At 34.0% G+C, this 19,890-nt stretch overlaps 2 protein-coding genes across 4 annotated transcripts in view; both read right to left on the bottom strand.

Moving 5' to 3' along the window:
* The window catches only part of LOC126754030 (non-lysosomal glucosylceramidase), a 39,957-nt gene extending 33,255 nt beyond the window's left edge, over nt 1–6,702 (bottom strand). For all 3 annotated transcript variants that reach the window (XM_050465879.1, XM_050465878.1, XM_050465877.1), the window contains exon 1: nt 5,998–6,702. In XM_050465879.1, the coding sequence (XP_050321836.1) occupies nt 5,998–6,164 (167 nt within the window). In that variant the 5' untranslated portion in view covers nt 6,165–6,702. The remainder of the gene's footprint in view (nt 1–5,997) is intronic.
* A 4,735-nt stretch (nt 6,703–11,437) lies between these two features.
* The window catches only part of LOC126753754 (laminin subunit alpha-1), a 67,439-nt gene continuing 58,986 nt past the window's right edge, over nt 11,438–19,890 (bottom strand). Inside the window, 8 exon segments of the mRNA XM_050465424.1 lie at nt 11,438–12,182; nt 12,241–12,472; nt 12,549–12,682; nt 12,812–13,430; nt 17,821–18,472; nt 18,538–18,688; nt 18,752–19,034; nt 19,101–19,859. Coding sequence (XP_050321381.1) covers nt 12,028–12,182; nt 12,241–12,472; nt 12,549–12,682; nt 12,812–13,430; nt 17,821–18,472; nt 18,538–18,688; nt 18,752–19,034; nt 19,101–19,859 — 2,985 coding nt within the window. The 3' untranslated portion in view covers nt 11,438–12,027.

Here is a 19,890-nt window from a genome sequence, read left to right on the forward strand (position 1 = left end):
CTAAGCAGTAGCTCGAGAGTGGAATCATTCCATTCTGTCTTGCTGCCAAGAGTAACCTTGAACTTCTTGGTGAAGTTTACCTTCTTGGTAATACTGCCCCTTGGGAGAAGTGCCAGTGGTATACACCACTTAATTCCTTCATCCGCTGGGATGTGTTTACCTTACCTCTGCCACACCGTTCTGCTGTCATCTAGACCATTATGTGTTTGGCTACATGACCGATTACTGGTGAAGTGGTGTGAGCTCAAGCATGGCTTTAAGTATTGCCGTCGGGTATGTGCGCATGGCACGTGGCATGCAGATGCATGCAAGTCGATGCAGCTTCGATAGTTGGAGCCCTACCGAAGACTGTGCTGCTTTTGAGCCAAGCCACCCCCGATACGTGATTACAATCCTTGGCTTGAAGTCCCAGGATTCATCAGCTAATCGATTGTACACCATTTGTGCTTTAGTTGGTTGACCATGGTCGTGTATATACAGACAAACGGACATAACAAAATTCACTAAGCTCGTCTCGTTGATCATTTATATAAACTTCTGTCTGACGTTTCCGTCTGGGGTATATAAACTTCGTGGAAAACTTTATATATTCTTTTCTGTGTATAAATATTAAATTAAATTTAGTTGCATTAACCTGTAATACTCAATAAGGCTCGCTAACTCCACTCATCTTAGGCGCAAAACTTCAAATACTTTAATGAAAGTTCTTTCAAACAAAATTTCTGCAATTCATTCCAAATTCTATGATTCAAGTGATATTACTACCTTTGTATGTATAGCTATGTGTGTTTGTATATGTCTAGTTATTACACAAATATTATACTCGGCTGATTGCCGGCTAAATCGCAATTCGGTCACCGTACATTTTGCGAAATTGCATGCTTCACTATGACGAGCAAATAAAAATTTCATTTGTTTACTATTTACTTTTCTGTGCGCCGGATATCAAAGCCAATATGTGTATTGACAAATGAGCATAGTAACTTGGCTGACATAACTAACACATTCGTATTTGCTTGACTGACTGACTGACTGGCCTAAATTCGGTTGCTCACATTGTTCAAATTTCGTTGTGTATGTATGTATGTGTGATTATGTAAGATTTATATGGATTACTGTTGAAAACTATTGTACTGGAAGTAGAGTGAGCTGAAGAAGAAGTCGGTTGAAATCAAAAGCAAAATTGTTGACATTACTATTGACACATATAAATAAAACTTTACTTATGTACATACTATGTACACATTTATATAGAATGTGAAAAATTTTGTGGTTTGTTTGTTTCCTTCATTGTTGGCCGGAGCCGCTTATAATATCCTCTACGTAAAGTGAAATGTAAGGGTTTGATGATGTAAATGACATTTTAATGGATTTATAATTACTCGTAGAAAGTTGAATTAATTTACACCATCGAAAAATGTTGCAAATGCAAAATCATAAAATTTTTAAAAATATATACATAGGTTATGAAATACTTTGAGTCCTTTTACTATATACATAAAATAGCCGTCTCCGCTTAGCTACGAAATAATGTACATGTGTAAGCAATAATTAAGTTATTCAGCAGAATTTAGTTCCCGTTAAAGTATCAAAATCAGTTGCTTTCTATAAATATTCGATTATACCACTCTATTCTATTGAATTTATACGAGTTGTTTATTAGATTCACCACTCGCTAAAGTATACCGTATCGTTAGGAGCTCAAATAATTGTGTATTAAACCACTGCTAGGCTCGCATCCGAACTGGGGCTATTATTCGAGTTTGAAGGCATTTCCGAAATTCTGATAGCTATTAATGGAGAGGAAAACACGTAAGATTTAAACTCACACGGTCTCGAAAAGACTGCAGGACGGTTGTTGTCTAGTCACAGGTCACAATTTACTGGCATTGGAAGCGAACCGTATGAGATGATACATGTAAAAAATGCAGGGAAGTGGGTATAAGAGACGCTGGTAATGGTGTTAGAAAGGTAGGAGGTTTACAGTTCAAAGGACTGGAGGAAGTATCTGAATTAAATACCAAGTCTCCATTAAACTTCTCATAAATCGTTAACGTTCTGCTCGTATCAATAATAAACCTCCATCTGGCGTTACAAAGGTAGATCTAAGTATGGCGTGAAAGTTAACCGGTGTAAGCTAACCTAACCTAATGAAGAGTGTTTTCCCAACAAAAATACAGTCGAACGTCAGATATTGTTCACATAGTGAAAGCAAAGACAGAAATTAATGAAGTTTTGCACTGTGACCTACGGTCTATTGTGCCTATGTGAAATGGTCACAAAGGTTCAGCACTCTGAACAATTCCAGGAGCGATGTAGGCAATGTGATCTCTGTCCACGTAAATGGACCTAAGAGCCTTGAGCCACTACTTGAGCTACTAATAATAATTTGACTTCATAAATTGAGATCGCTTTTAGCGCCGCTTGACTACCGCTGAGTATAGCGATACGTTGCGATAGTTGGATTGTATAATAATTTCTGCACACTGACTTATATTAAAGACTTCTGCTTGAAAGATGTTAGAAAAACATCCCATTGGTATGGATCGCTTGGTATGCAGTGTAGCAATGCCTGCTCTATAGCCTTCCGCTGTTTTCGAGCCGTCAGTGTACTACTGGATAGTGCTGCCTCTCAGTAGAAGGTAGATATAGAATCACTCCACTCCGCCTTACTGCAGAGAGTAACTGTAAAATTTTTGGTGAAGTTACACATATTATAATCCTATATCAAAAGCAGATTTCTGTATAAGATCAAAAATGAGCCTAATAAAAATGTAAAATTATATGATTTAAGGAAACATATTGTAGCTTGGCATTTTTTCTGGAATTTTTCGACGACTAATTTACGAACTCTACATTGAAAAAAATTTTAGCATATTAAATCAAGCTCCTTAATGGAGTAATTAGGAAGCCTTCACTATGAAGTAAAAACTTTACTTCTACTTAAAGGAACGGAGTTATTTTGGGGTTTACGTATACAGAAATGTACATATGTATATAAAAACCGTAATAAAAACTCCGACTCCGATAGTAAAAGCTTCGACTTCCCTTATAAATAAAACACGAATGCTAATAAAATGAGGCAGGCACGCCATGTTTGCTTCTAACTCAGAAAGAAATGTGTATGTCGTCACATTAGGGTGGTCAGAAAACATATCAAATGCACAATTTTTGTGGTGTCTTCTTCATGATGTTAAAGGATAAAACACACACAGCCCAAACTGAGTTCAGCAACTATAAAATTCGGCGTCACAAGAAAATGTTTTTTTTCATTAAAAAATTTACACTTCAGAATGGCTTAAAAATCGAAATTATTTTAAAAATTTTATATTTGACAAATATGTCTAAGGATTTTCAGAAAAAAGTTTTCACCGACTCAGAAACAGTGTTTTACAACCTAAAATGGAAAATAACTTAACATCACTTTTCATAAGATTACAGGCGAAGGAAAAACGATTTAACAGGAACCACTCATATTGAAACAAAATTTGGGGTTTGGTCATAAAATGGTTATGTATTGGTTATTATATCTGACAGGGATTCATTTTAGGTGACGATATAGATTAAGATATCAGCATATGTACATACCTATATACATACATATGTATGTATGTATTTCGGAACATTATAATTTTTGACATTTTTAAGGACCAACCCTTCATTTTAGTTTGTTACGAATTTATAGAGCTATATATACCGTATTTGTTGTTGCCAATTTGAATAGTAAAGCAAGATCTAACATGTAGTCACACGTACACTAGTTGAAGGCACGAAACGTGAATGAGTACATATATTTTTATATGGCAAATGAAGTTTTCATCGACATCCTGTCGACCAGGCGTCACGTTTGGCCTAAATACCAGTGGAAGGTTTATATACTCATACACACTCATACAACGACATATGCGCCTATAGACTGGCGTCGTTGTGGGCCGCCTGGTGCCGAAGTTCTGGCGCGCAAATACACTCCCAAGCTTTTGGCTCATATTATTTCATACACGAACGATTAATGCAAACAGGACGCTAGCTAATGTAAAGCGCCTAATTTGATTATTTCGTTCAATTATGCTTTGGTGAGTATGCGTTATTTTTGGATTTTAAACAGTATTTTATAAATATTTATGTGTTTACAGTATGTACAGTAACCGTTTTTGTATTGATAAAGTTGTGTTTGACTGGGCTGGCGTATACGCCAGAACGTATGCTTCGAAATTTTGTGTTTTTTGTATACAATCAAAATATACTCGACGAAGCAGGTGTGTGAAGCAATAAAATAGGACACAGATGCACATACATATATACAAAGGCATGTGTACAGTTACATCGATAAACATATTGTATATACATGAACAAACAGACGTATGTATGTATGTATGTATGTATGTTTCTCCGAAACACTTTTTTCAACTTTGTTGCATCCACACCTGTGTTTTATCAATAAAAAGTGTAAACTAAAACTGCGCGAATGAGTTTGGTAAACAATTTTGGTTATGCCACACGCAACTTTTGTGTACAAATACAAAGTTTATGATAGTAGTACACAGAGTAAAATGGCTTTGAGGCAACACAATGAATAATTTAATTAAGGTTTGAAAACAAAGTTTTTGGAATATTCTTTTTCACCAAAAAAGCTTTTCTGATGAAAATTTGTTTGACATTGAAAAGTTCAAGAATATAAGAACGAATATTGTATCAATAACGTAGATACAATATCCAAATGTCCATATGTATGTATGTGGTATGATAATATTTGCAGCCTTTGAGGGTCTTAAATAGCATTTAAAATTATCGTTTTGTTACCAAAGGTTCAACAAACAAAATCTTAAACATTCATTAAAATTTAATAAAACCTTTCCTATGGTTATATCTTTTAATAATTTAATGTATAGCTAAATTTAGAACCGTAACCGACGAAAAGTTTTTGTTTCCACGGGTCTAAGTAACCGAAACGGACACGGATTTTTATCCGCCCAAGGATTGTCAACCAGGCACCATGACTCAAAATTACTTCAGGAATTTTTCTGTCACTACAACAACAACTGTTTCCATCAAACGGAAACCGTTTTGCTAGTTCTTTCTAATCACGTTGCTCGGTAAGTTTACACGGCAGCTAAATGCTATATTGGTCCAATAACGGCGTTTCGGACAAATGAGTAGCTTCTTGAGGAGAAAAGAACGTGTGCAAATTTTTAGAATGATATCTCAAATTCTGACGGGACTAGTACGTGTAGAGAGAAGAACAGGCGGACATGCCTAAACCGACTCAGATCGTCAAGCTAAACATTTATACATTTAGTAGATAGGGTCTCCGACTTTACCTTCTGCGTATTACAAACTTAATATATGTGTGTACATATGTATGTAGGTACCATGTTCAGGGTATAAAAAAAAATATTATTTCGGTCACTGCCTTTTCCGATACTAAAAATTAAAATAATTTAAAATATTAAAAATAAAAGTGAAATATAAAAATTAATGAATATTAATTTTCTAGCGAACTTAAAATTTAATTTAATTATTTTTTAAATAATTTTTGTAGTTCTAAAGTACATTTTTTTAACTTTTTTTGAAGTTTTTCTTCATCTTAAATCAAAAATATAAAATAACAAGTAAGGAAGGGCTAAGTAGTTCTAAAGTACATTTTTTTAACTTTTTTTGAAGCTTTTCTTCATCTTAAATCAAAAATATAAAATAAAAATGCTAAAAGTATTCACAACTTTTCAGCTTTAATTTATTTAATAATTGCTTCCCTTAAAAATTTTAACTAAATGCAAACTAATAAATTCACTACCGTAACGCTTGGACTGTTTCTCTGCTCATTCAACAAATAACTGTACCTTTACCTGCAACTTCAATGAAAACTAATAATATTTTCATTGAATGCATTTACATCTAATTACCATTAAGAATCATACATATGTACATATGTACATACATACATACAACGTAAGCGTGCATGTACATACATACATATGTATGTATAATTGTTGTAATTACCTGTATACAAGCGGCACCAGTGGCAGCGTTTGCCTTATCGACGGTCGTAAATTTTGATTGCGTTTCTCCGGCCAAACATGATCAAACTTCAACTTGAGCCCATACTGTGGAATAGCGGTGATTTCGTTTTGCTGCAACTCCTCGAGGTTTGCACTTACAGAATCCATATTTGACTGTTGACTGGCCAACGGTGAAGATAAGCAAAATGACGTGGGAAGAGCTACTAAATCGTAATCAAACTCAATTTAGCCGATTTAGTAAATGGAATAAGCACCAATTGAGATACAAATAATTATATTAATTGTCGTGCAAAGAAATTCTCGCGCAAACCACACAAACACACACACTGATACACTACACTTTTTCACACGATCAAAGACTGGTGGGGAAAAGCAAAAATCAATTTATACAGTTCCCCTTTCACTCAAACAACTTTGCTCTTCATTTACAGTTAATAAACTTATGCACATGAAACACACGCACTTCACTACGAATATGAAACACTTAATTATGATTATGCGGCTTGAATTTGTGCACAATTCTGTCCCACTAATTGTTGCTTCACTTTTGTGACCAAAATTTTATTTGATGGGAAAATGCACACGTTTTCTTCGCTCTACTATAATCAACCGCATTCGCTCAATTCCACGAAAGAACTAAATTGGCTTGAAATTCCGTTGCTTTTGCAGATTGCGTTGCGTGAGCAAGCGTCAAACAACAACAAAATCAAATGGTTTGTTTTGTTTTGAATTGACGTGGAGCACAGTTGGGGAGAGCACAGTGTCAAATTTAGAAAGCAGAGGTTTATGTGGCGAACAGCTGTTTGTAGAGTTGCCGAGTTGCCAACTGCCTTTTTAGCGTATTTGTTGATATATAAACTTGGAGATTTCTGATACGATTTGAAAGGAAGATGTTAAATTTAATATAATATAACAACTCTAAATTATATATAAAAATTTAATAAAAGGAAAGATAATTATTTGAAATCAAACAAAACAAAAAAAAAAAACAATAATAATAAATAAATTAAAAATATACAATATTATTAAATGAGAAAAAATTAAATATTTTGAATAAAAGAACATTTAGTGAGAAAAATATAAAATAATAAATCAAGACAAAAAAAATTAAATAAAAGCATAGTATACATAGTTATGTGAAGTAAAAATAATAATAAAAAAATAAAAATAAAATATATTTGAAAAAAACAATATGAAATAAAATGAAATTTAATATATTTAATAAACAAAACAAAAAAAAAAATATTTTCAAATTTCAACTTTATTGAAGATAAAAAAAATAATGATAAAAATATATGTATGTACATACATACATATGTATATTACTAATATAAAAAGGAAAAAAAATATAAATATTTATTATTAGTAATTAAATAATAAATAAATTAAAAATTTGAATGAAAATTAATTCTGTGAAAAATAATTAAAATATAAATTCATAACTGAATAGATATAACAAGTTATTTTATTTAAATAAATAAATAATAATAGGTAATTCAATAATTGGTTTAAAAAATTAATAAAAAGAAATCTAATTATTTAAAAAAAAAATGAACGAATGAACTTATAAATATATAAATGAAGAGATATAACTTTTTTTTAATAAAAAAATTATTAATTATAAGAAAAGGAAAATAATTAAAGTACAAAATTAGCAAAAGAAAAAGTGAACAGTTTTATTTTGAATTAAATAACAATTAATTATGTGAAAAAAATAATAACAAATAAGCAAAAAAAAATATTAAAAGAAAAATTAATTATTTAAGAAAAGAAATAAATAAAATTATGAATTAATAACTAAACAGATAGACGAAATTATTTTTGTTTATTTATAGTTCTTATTCTGAATAAAAGTACAATTAGTTACGTAAAATAATCGATAATAATTAATTAATTAGTTTAAAAAAATTAATTTATAAATGACAATATATACAATTTGTTTTTAATAAAAGAATAATTAATTATATGGGAAAGGAAAACAATGCAAATAAATTTATAAAATCAAATAAATAAATAAACGACATTAAGAAAGGAAGGAAAGGCGAATACAAATAATATTTTTATTATAAAAAATTGTACTCACTTTGACCTTATTTTTACAAAAACTGTTTGTTTTTTTTAAATAAATATTTTTTATTTGTTCGATTTTATGACATGCATACTTTGTTCAAATTAAATGCTAGGCTTATTTTAAATATTTTTTTTAATAAAACCAAAAGCTATATGCATATACAAATAATTATAAATACTATTCATATATATGTATATATTAATTAACTTAAAAAATTATTTACTTTGCTATTGGCTGTGATTACATGAACAACTATGGTTAGCTAACATTTAAAAAATAATTTTAGCGAGCTATTTAAAATATAATTAATAGCTAGAAATTATATTCTAATTAATTTAAAACTAATTAAATTAATTAATTTTTAATTATAGGTACTTAAATTTAATAAAAGTAATTTTAATTAATTCACTAATTTGTATTTACAATGGTTTACTTATATACAATATGCAGCGAAAAAGCAGAAAATATTATATATATAGGTACATATATGTATAAGTATGTATTTGTTAGGTATAGGTATATATGTACATGCTTAAATAAGTACAATTTGTACGTAACATAACGGTTCTTAACTCTTATAGGTTTTGGCGGCAAATGCTTTTCAAAAATATTTTTTGAGCTTAAATATTAAATATATATCAATAAATAAAATAATTAATTTAAATAAACGAACACAAGTGCAACATACATACTTAAAATTAATGAAAATAATTATGAAATAAAAAATTAACTAAAGCCTCTTCAACGAATTAAAAGAAAATTAAAAACAAAATTGAAATAAATGAATAATAAATAATAAAAGAAAATAATAATGAATGCACATAAATTATTAAAAAATATCGTTTATATATATACGTATGTATATACCCACTATAACAATTTACCTACACATACTATATATTATAGTAATCTATATGGTAGCCTAAAAGTATGCTTCGCGCTAAGGGTTAACAATTTTTTACTCGACTTAACTAGTTGCATTCTTAAAATGCAGTCACTGGTTCGTTCGTACGCACATAGCACATACATTTATATGAATATAGTATATATATTTATATGTTTAAGTGATTTTTTCTTAATTTAATACATTGAATAGTGGCATACATACATTTATGTAGTTTGTTTCAGTGGAAATTCTAAGTATTGGCAATGATTTAAATGTAGAATTTATTATATTTCGAAGCTCTAATTTGAAAAAATGCACGCATTTATATATTTAAGCGCCTGTATATGTAATAAATTCGACATACTTATTTATAATTCATATATAGTCACATATAAGTCGTTACGCTGAAATATTTTGTGCCGCAAATCACTTACATATGTATATGTACAAGTATAACATAACTTTTTGAACTTTAAAGCTCATTTGTAAGTGATTCGCAGATCACTTCTACAAAAGCTTTATTGAGGCTTTCTCGCTTATTCTCAAGTGAAAGCTTAAAAAAGCTCTATCGGAGCTTTCACACTTCTTCGCAAGTGATTTAATTTTAATTTGTATAAAAGCTTAAACAGCATTACTGGAGCGTTCTCACTTGTTCGCAAGTGATTTTATTATAATGTGTAAAAAAGCTTAAAAAAGCTCTACTAAAGCTTTCACACTTCGTTGCAAGTGACGTGCGCCATTTGTATAAAAGCTTAAAAAATTCCACTTCAGCTTTTAGAAAAACTTCAGAAGCTCCACTGGAGCTTCACACGTCTTCGCAATTGATTTAGTTATCACTTGTATAAAGTTTCAAAAAAGCGCTACTGAAGCTTTGACAATTCTTCGCAAATATTTTAGTTATCACTTGTATAAAAGCTTTAAGAGCCCCACTTAAGCTTTCACACTCCTTAGCAAGAGATTTGCTTATAACTTGTATAAAGATTTGTTTAAAAAAAGCTCTACCGCAGCTTTCACAGTTCTTTGCTTGTGATATGCACATCACTTGTATAAAAGCTTAAAAAATTACACTTTATCTAATAGAAAAGCTTAAAAAAAGCTCTAATAAAGCTTTCACTTTTCATCGCAAGTGATTTAGTTATCACTTGTAAAAACGCTTTAAAAACCCCGCTTAAGCTGTCACACTTTTTAGCAAGAGATTTGTTTATAACTTGCATAAAAGCTCTACTGAAGTATGTATATATAATTCTTCATAAGTGATTTGCACTTTCATATTTCGTTATAAATTATTTGTTTGCTATTTTTAATTACACATTTGCATTAATTTTCAAATTCCTATAGCGTGTTCGTAAGCGTAAATACATTATGGCAGTGTCGTTCGTATTTTTATCGACTCTAAAAAGTAAACAAGGTATTGCTCAAAAGTGGAGGAGTGGTGATCTTAACCAAGTTTTAGTGAAATGAAAACGCGATAATTATTGACTTCATGAATGTTATAAGATTTGAACCAGTTACGACTTCTGAAGTTTTGAAATCGAATATGAAAGCTCAAAAGCTTATCAATTTAAAAAGAGATAAAAAGTTGAAAGTGTTTGAGGTTTTTCGAAAATAGAAAGCATATCATTTGAATAATTTAAAAACGTATGAGTCTACTTCTATGAGTTTTTTTTTTGTTTTTTTGCTCGAAATTTTCTTTTTAAGAGACTTTAATGTTTTATAGAAAAATTATGCGTTGTTTGAGAAAAAATACTTCTGAGCATTTTTTTTTATTCTATTTTGTGTTTTTGAAAACATAAATGTTTTCTCGAAATTTTTAATATTTGTTGTTGTGATTTTTAGAAAAATCGAAAATCTTTTCAAAAGCTTTAAGCTTTAAAAAATATATACTTTTTGGAAAATATTGTTTTGAGCAGTTTTATAATTTTTATGTTTCGCAAAGTTCAATTTTTGCTCAAAAATTTTTATAAAAAGCTTGTTCATTTTTCTTGAAAAAAAATATTTTTAAACAAATCAAATGATTTATAAAAACTTTTTCCTCAAACATTTTTGAAATAATTATTTCTTTTTTTGAAAAATTAAGTATTTTCTATAATTTTCAAAGAATTATTTTTATTTTTTTGGGTTTAAAGAAATGAAAACTTTTTTCGAGAAATTTTAAAATTTTTTTTCCTTTGAAAATTAAGTTCCGAAATGCTTTGTTTTAATTTTTAGAGAAATTTAAAACTTGTTTTTTTCTCGAAAAATAATATTTTTAAACAAATAAAACGTTGTATAGAAAATATTGTTTTCTAAATTTTAATTTTTTCGAAAAAAAAAATTTTGACATAATTAATTATTACTTTTTTTCGGGAAACTAAATATTTTCGATAGTTTTCTTTTAAAATTTTTTTATTTTTGTTAAAAGAATTCAAAACTTTTCTCTCAAAAAAATATTTTTGAGACATTTTAATTTTTTGTGTTTGAGAATTAAATTTTTTCTCGAAATTTTTTTTTTTAATTTTTAAAATATTTAAGGAGTCAGTAGGGTAATCTTTTTTCAAAAAAAAAAATTTTTTTTTTGCATTTTCTTATATCCTTAGAATTAATGTAGAAACCCACTTTACCATTGGAAGGTTTCGAAAAAGGCCCAAAAATAATAATACCACTCGACGTTCGGAGCGCTCGGAGTGCACACCTCAAATTTTAAACGCGTTTTTCTCAAAACACACTTTTTTAAACTGGCGGACATGATTCTGGTCGAACTATTCAACCGATATTTCTTTTAAATTAGATGCTCTTCACAATGATACATTGCAGCTCACACTCATGCATGCATATGTATATGTAATAAAAACCCGGCGGTTGAGACAACAAACTCATGTTTATGCCTTAATTAGTCTATTTCGGTATGCTACAGGTCTACCAAAAGGCATCGACGGTCTACTTAAACATAAACGAAAATCGCTGCTGCATATTCAAGCGTTGTCTAAATACTAAAGCATTTCACTGTGACCACTCTCACCTTAACTTCTACGCAAATACATTGCAATCACACATATTCGCACACACAATCACAATCAGTTGTCCACGCCTGTGACCAGACATTCGCTTAGCAAAACATTATGCAGCTCGTCCATGTCGATCCAATCGCGTCGCTCCTGACGTATGGACACATTGCGTATGCAGCCTTTGAAGTTTTCGCGTGCGAGCAGCGTGCCGCTGGGAGCGACTTCTGTACAAGAATAAATATTTTTTAATTTTTGTATTCGCTTGCCATGAAAAATATTTACCTGGTAGACCGCCTATGTAAAGCGCCGACTTCGTTTGTACTTTGCTGTTGTTGCGTTGTTGTGTCGATCGCGCTTTGGTGGTCGCCATCTGATCGATGCGTAATGTGATGTGTTCGTAATCGTAAAGCGCCGAAATGTTGTGCCATTTATTGTCGCATAAAGCGTATTTGCTGGGTAGTTCCGATTGTACGCGGAATGGCATGCCATCGCCGAGGTCGGTGGAGAAGATGATCTGCGTGCAAGCGTTGCCAGATTAATGTAAAAATATTGCTAAAATATATTGCAAAAATGTTGAGTCAAAGACTTACATTGCCATTGTTGAGTTCTAATGAGAGCGCTGGAAACCCTGAGGGCTCCGAGATACTTAACAGTGTACCGAAAAGTTCGGAGGTGCGGAAGTCGAGCTCGAACTCCAAGTATTTGCCGACATGGAAGTTGCGTTCTGTAAAATTGAAGTAAATTAGTAGTTAGTACTCGCAAGAAGTTTAGGTCTAAATAACTGATTCATTTTACAAATTTCATCTATGAAATCCTTTCCTCTCAAATTTTTTAAATATCTTATAATACTCACTATATATCGCGTAGGCATCGCCGGGAAAGTATGCACCCTTCTCCACTTTCGGAAAACACTGTCCAACATGCAGATGTTTGCCCGGACGCGCCAGATCTTGCGTGCTATTATTTATGCTCATGCCACGCAGACAACCTTTGAAGGCTTCCAGTCGTTGCAGCAACTCCGTTGGCAATTTAGGCACCTTCTCGGGCAAACCGCCAACATACAGCACATTTGTGGCCGCAATCTTCTTCGGCACCTTCATCTGCGCCGATGTCTTCTGATCGGTTTGTCCAATCTCCACCGACATGGTTACTTTGCGCTCCTGACACAATATCGTCACGTGATGCCATACGCCGTCGTCTAATTTTGCTGTCAATTTCAATTCTTCACGCCGGCGACCGCGCACTATCAAAAGCAGTTGACCATTCTTGAGCAGCAGCGCTACATAGTGTTTATGCTTCTCCTTGCTGCCCGGTGCTAGGAAGATTAAACCGTTCGGATAGAAGGAGCGAAAACCGAAAGAGATGTGAAAATTACGTTGCCAGAAATTGCGTTGTGGCACTTGAAGTTGGGCGTAACTGTGCGTTACATCGCCGAATTTGAAGGCGCTCGGCTCGTACGAATAGCTGCCGACCTATGTTAGGCGTAAGCGCGTGCGAGAGGCAGAGAGAGAAAGAGAAAGAGGGGAGAAATACATATGTATTTGAGTATGCGGTATTTAGGCGCGTTGAGGAAAGTTTTTGAAGTCAACAATCGCTTCAAAAATGTACCAAAATTAATTATATGACATGATTTTTCTTTCATTGTGTCTTGTGAAGCTTTAAGCTCCAAATGGTTGCTAGTGGAGCTTTCATGAAAGTTTTAGTCGAAAGTGTGATTTTTGTTTTAGCAATGAATGACAGTTATATACAGTTAGCTAAGTGCCCAGATTAGTGTCTGTTTTTAGTTAAACCAGTTACCCATTATTAACAGTCTTCATTCTAATTTTTTATACATTTAAACGCACCTTTACGCATCGCGCTTTTCGGTTAGTTTGAGCTTTTGCTTGCCGTGAAAGCGTTACGTTTTCAAATGGTTAGTTGTTAGCGTAAAATTTAGTGAAGCCGAAAATTGTGAATGTTGGTTAGTTTCCAAGAAATAAAAAACCTTTTTCATGATTGTTTTTTGTTAAAGAATAATGCTTTATTAAAAATATGTAAATGAAAATTATTTTAAAATATTTTTTTTTATTTTATTACAACAACAAATTTTATACAATTCATTTATTTAAGTGCGTAGTTAATATTGGCGAAATGAGGTGAAAATGATTTAGCTTTATTTAAAAGTAAATTTAAAATTATAGAATTAAATACAAAAGCTTAAACAAACACAAAAAGGCAATGTGATGAAGGTGAAATATTTTACAAATATTTTATGCGCTTTTAGTTTGTGACGTCATGATAAACTCTGCGTTTTTAATCGATTAACGGTGAAATTAAGTTGAGTTTCGCACAAAATTCGGTGAAAATTTCACTTAAATACTAAATGAAGTTATTAATAATGATAATTAGAATATACATAAATACATATAGAAAAAGTTTTGTTCCTTTCAATGCTCAGTCCGTATGTGACACGTGATAATATGGCATACCATGAAAATTTAATAGTAAACATTGGTGAATAATGAAAAATGTGTAGGTATTTACAAAAATAATTTTTTTGACGTAGTACCGCAACCAAAAACTTTTTTTTAAGTGCCTCAATAAATTTAATAGTTTTTTACACATACAAGTATATAGTATAGCAATAATACAATATGGCCGCTATTTTCATATAAATTTAACAATTTCGTTAGTGTTCTTAGCTCAATTTTTAGAAATAATAAATGTTCGTTGTGTTTGGAATTCATTAGACTCAACAACTAAAGTCCTATAAAATAAAAAGAAAATTCATGATAATGCATGTTTGATGATATGAGGCAAGCAAATAGCTACATAGCGTTTAACCCTTAAACGCCTGGCGGTATCTCCAGGCACCTGATGGTTCCTCAAGAGACCATTTAAGTTTCATTTCATAAAATTTAAATTTGTAAACTTTTTATCAACACTTACAACAAATTAAATTGTAATAACGACGAAGATTCTAAATTTTCTGCACTAATTAATTATAATTACTTCTCACAATAGTCACTTGAAAATACAAAATTTTTCTGGAAATTAATTTTTCGATGCACTCTTACTCAAGTCAAAACGTAAATGACTGCAAAGCTCACACACCAGTGACGTGATGTAATATTTAAAAATGCATGTTCATACATGAAAATTTTACAAAAAAGTAGTAGTTCCTGGAGGAACCGCCAGGCACTTAAGGGTTAAGATATAAGGCTGAGAGCATAGTGAGGTGTAGACTAAGCAAAGGTTGTTGGAAAAGAGCAAAAAGTGAAACAATACGGCATATATACATATGTAGGTGTGTTTGTGTTTTCCAATAAAATATCATATAATATTTTTGCGTTTAAAACTGTAAACTAACAACATTTCATTGCTCCGCACCGCAATATGTGCTCAGCCTCATAAATTTGAAAAATTTAAGTACAAAAAAAATAGTTTGATGACATTTTATTATATTATTTATAGCCCAAATATTATATGAATCGAGATGTTAAATAATTACTTGTTTAGAATATTTTCTCCGATAAAACTAAAAATTATTTTAACTAACTTAGCTTGTTTTGATACGGAAAAGAATGCTTAAATAAAACTCAGTCTAACTTAACCCAAAAAAGACAAATAAAAAGATATTTTCTATGGGAAATGAAGGCAGAGATGATAACTTAAAGGCAAACAATAAAAAATTTAACTTCGGTGGTACCGAAACTGTAACGCCCTTCATAAATAAAAAAGATTTCAAAACAAGAACATGATTTTGAATGATTTTGATTACTCAGTTTGGCAGCTACATATATTCTATACTGGGTGCAAATGCATTAATGACTACGATTTAAGGGCATGCACTTGGAATGGCCGGTCACTTCATTGGGAAGGTGCCGTTGTCCAACTGGTTGATGTCCTCATAAAAGTAAAGACTGTCATCACCGCCGTCCAAGAAGTGCGATGGACGGGAAAAGAACTGAGACGAGAAGGCCTTTGTGGCTTTTACTACAGTTCCCATTTAAAAGACCGCAAATTCGGTGTGAGATTTGTGGTGGGAGAGAGACTCCGTCGCCGAGCCCTGGCGTTCACCCCGGCGGATGAACGTCTAGCCACAATCCGCTTCAAAACGAAGCTCTTCAACATATTGCTGATTTGCCGCCACGCCTCGACGGAAGAGAGAGGCCGAAATGCGTGCCGGGTGTAATGCGACTAACAGAAGGTTTCAAGATTAGAGCATACTCTTGTAGAACTCTCAGAGGTGATAAAGTAACTGATGCCCAGAGTATACTAAAATTATGGAGGGAATATTTCTATAACCTGCTGAATTACAGTGAAAGCATAACACCAGGAGATGGTAAACCCGATACCCCAATCGATCATTAAGAAGTTCGAATAGAAATTACTTGTCAGTAGAATACTAAGCGGCGGGGGACAATGAATTGCCGGCTAAGCTATTCAAATACGGCGGCGAAAAACTGATAAGAAGCATGCATCAGCTTTTTTGTAGAATATGGTCGGACGAAATTATGCCTGACGATAAGAGTATAAGCCTCAACAATATCGCTAACAATATTCAATCGAGCGTAGATGCTACTTCGGACTGAGTAGGCAATTGAGAAGTAAAGATGAACTTTCTCGATGAACAAAAACCAAATTGTATAAGTCACTCATCATCCCCGTCCCGCTATATGGTGCAGAGGCATAGACGAGCAAAACATCTGATGAGTCAGCGTTACGAGTCTTCGAGAGAAAGTTTCTGCGAAAGATTTAAGATCCTTTGCGCACGGGCAACGACGAAAACCGCAGTCTATGGAACGATGAGCTGTACGAGATAAATAACGACAGCGGGTTAAAAGACAGCGGTTACGCTGGCTAGGTCATGTCGTCCGAATGGATGAAAACAGTCCAGCTTTGAGAGTATTCGACGCAGTACTCGCCGGGAGAGGCAGAGAAAGAGGAAGACTCCGTTGAAAACGACCTGGAGAAGGACCTGGCTATACTTGGAATCTCCAATTGGCCAGTGCAAAGAAGTATTTCCGACTTTTTCTTCTGGGAGTTACCGATTTCGTGGCAAACTTATTATAACCTGCGCGGGATATACAAATATTTTCTTTCATAGACTTCGAGCTAACCTAACAGCACTAGAACTACGAATTTAAACTCACACTTTTCTCTTGGGAGAGCAGTGAAAATATGACACCCGCTGGCCACGCTATAGTTAAACATAGGACTTCTTACGACACAATAGTCAAAATTGGAAGTTAAAAGTAATCACAATATGAGAGCTTCGTTAAAAATAACCCGTCGAAAGGAGTGATTGGACTGCTAGTACATTTACTGCCAAAGTTCTTGAGTAGAATTAAGACCAGGCGTGGCAAGAACGTATAAGGGACAAGAATGGTAAATGACTTTAGAAGAGAACATTTCAGAATTCTATTTAATATTAAATGTTTAAGAGTTGGCGAGATTTTTGACAGTAAAATATTGCTATACAGCAGAGAAGTAAAGTGATTCTGTGGTTGATTTGATTATAAGGTTACATGAAGAAAGAGCAGAATTGTTAGTCTTAACTTTTTTATAACGGCACCGCAGCTTTAGAAATTAGAGAGAGGCGGATTTAAAACACGAGTTAAGAGCCGGAGAATTTTGGTTAGTGGGGATCAGATTTCATAGAGACACCTTAGGAGATGTGATATTCAACATTTAAAGCTTTAGGAATACATTTTTTTAATAATAGCTTAAAATGAATACTAATAATAACCTGAATGCTCAAAAATGGCCTATTGTATATACCGATGGTATATCTATGTACTACAGGAAATGAAAATTTCATCAGCTACAGTATCAATAGCATCCTCTACCCACTACGGAATAAAAATCAAGAGCACTTACCCTTAAACATCCCTCAGGCGATGCGGTAAAGCTCTTGCCAATCATCGGTTCAGTCTTAAGCAGTACATCGATAAGTCCATTTACAGTACCCATTGGTGGCCCGTTCCGGCCGATTTGCACGTTCGAGAAGGCCACCGCCTGGTTCAAGTTGACCGTATGGTTATTGAAGACCACATCGCGTATGGCGCCCTCTAGTTTGATAAAAGTAGGTGCTAGTGGTGTGAACTCCTCATAAGGTGGAGCACCACCGATGTAGAGACCGCCGGCGTCACGTGGCATGCTGACAAGTGTGGGTGCGCCGGTTAAGCTCTTCGTGTCTTGCAACTCATCATCAACCATCAGTTCGAATTTGCGACCAGTTTTAATTAAATTCACCACATGGAATTCACCATCGTTAAGCGTGTTGTTCGAAATGATTTTCAAAAGACTGCGTCCGGAGTTGATCCATACTTGCAGATGACCGTCGATTAAGCTGATCGAATAATTTCCCTTGATGTCTTTGTCGTCGTAGTCCTCAGCAACTTCGGGTGGATAGGCGGAGAGCAATAGTAGGCAATCGGATTGTAAGGTGCGGAAAACGAAACCGGTGTTGGCGCGCTTACGTAGTGACTGGGAGGGAAGCTCGATGTAACCCTGACCTGTGAAGCCGGCTCTGTAGAAGAAGTAGAAGTGTTTTAAATTTATAGTTTAATTGTTCAAAAGTGTGTTCCCAATTACTTTGTTATAACTTCCTTGCAAGATGGCTCTACGCCAAAGTGTGTTGAGCCCTCCAGTGGATCGTAAGTTTCTCTGTTGACTTGCACGTCCTTCATACAACCCAGGAAGGGATTATCCGCACCAGGTGCCTTGGAGGTACCCGATTTGAAACCTAGTTAAGAGCGTAAGGCCATATATTTTAAACACAAAATTTGTTTAAGATTTCTACGCTTACCTGGCGGCACACCGCCCAAATAGTATACCGGCTTCGACAAATCCGGCAACATGTGACTCTTAATGGGCACTGTGGGCGAACCAGTGATGGCACGTTCGTTGTCCACGCGTAAGATACCATTCTCAGTGCCGCGTCTCGGCACGAACTCACGCGCTGCCTCAATCTTAACCCATTTACCCGTGTTGTATTTGTTGGTTGTGTTTATTTCCAATTTCGCCTCATCGCCGTAATCAATGCGGAACATAATGCGTCCACGACTGAGCGTCACCGACACGGAGCGATTCTGGAAAGTAACAAAAATCGCACAAAAAAATTATTTAAAATTTTGAATCTGGGCTAAACCACATACATTCTTATCATCAACCGCCAGGAATAGCAGCGCATTCTCATCCAGTGTCTTGAAGGTCATTTGTAGCGCAAACAAATTCATACGGTACGATCTCAAACGTGACTTCTTCACCTCCGCATAACCCACGCCATTGAAGTGTCTTGCTATCGAGGTTGATGTGGATTCCTGTGCACCAGTAATTGCGCCGCCACAACGCCCCTCACTAGTGATAAAGTTCCATATGCCCAAGGGACGATTGTCTACCTCCACGTTGTGCACGACAACATTGAGACCCGCACTTTGTTGCATCTCCTTCTGTGACATATCGCTCGGATAACCGCCGAGATGTATGCGTTCGTTGGGCGTTTGGAAGAAGCGCGTATAGCCAGCGTCGGTATTACCAGTTACGGCTTGACCGGGCACCAGCGCGCCATAGTTATTCATGCGCCGTACCAAAAGACTACCTATGTTCAGTGTGCGATTCGCTTCCACATGATACCAGGCGTCATCATACTTGGGATCACGCGTTTGCACTTCCAGTGGATGTGTAATGATGGTGGTGGTGCCGCCAAGGTTCCAAACTAGACGTACGTGCCGCTTGTAGAGTTCGAGTGCGATATAGCGGCCGTCGCTGCCTTGTATGTGCAACAGTGGCGAGTTGCCGTTACGATTGGGCAGCGCAAATGAAATTTTTATGGTGTTCGAAGTGGAGAGCCCATATAAGGTGGGTAGATAGGTGCGCGAGCATTTCGGATTCAGCGATTCCAGTGAGATTTTAATCTGTAAAGTAAAACGGGTTGAGTTAGCATGT

The sequence above is a fragment of the Bactrocera neohumeralis genome, chromosome 3, assembly GCF_024586455.1.
Source record: "Bactrocera neohumeralis isolate Rockhampton chromosome 3, APGP_CSIRO_Bneo_wtdbg2-racon-allhic-juicebox.fasta_v2, whole genome shotgun sequence".
Classification (NCBI taxonomy): domain Eukaryota; kingdom Metazoa; phylum Arthropoda; class Insecta; order Diptera; family Tephritidae; genus Bactrocera; species Bactrocera neohumeralis.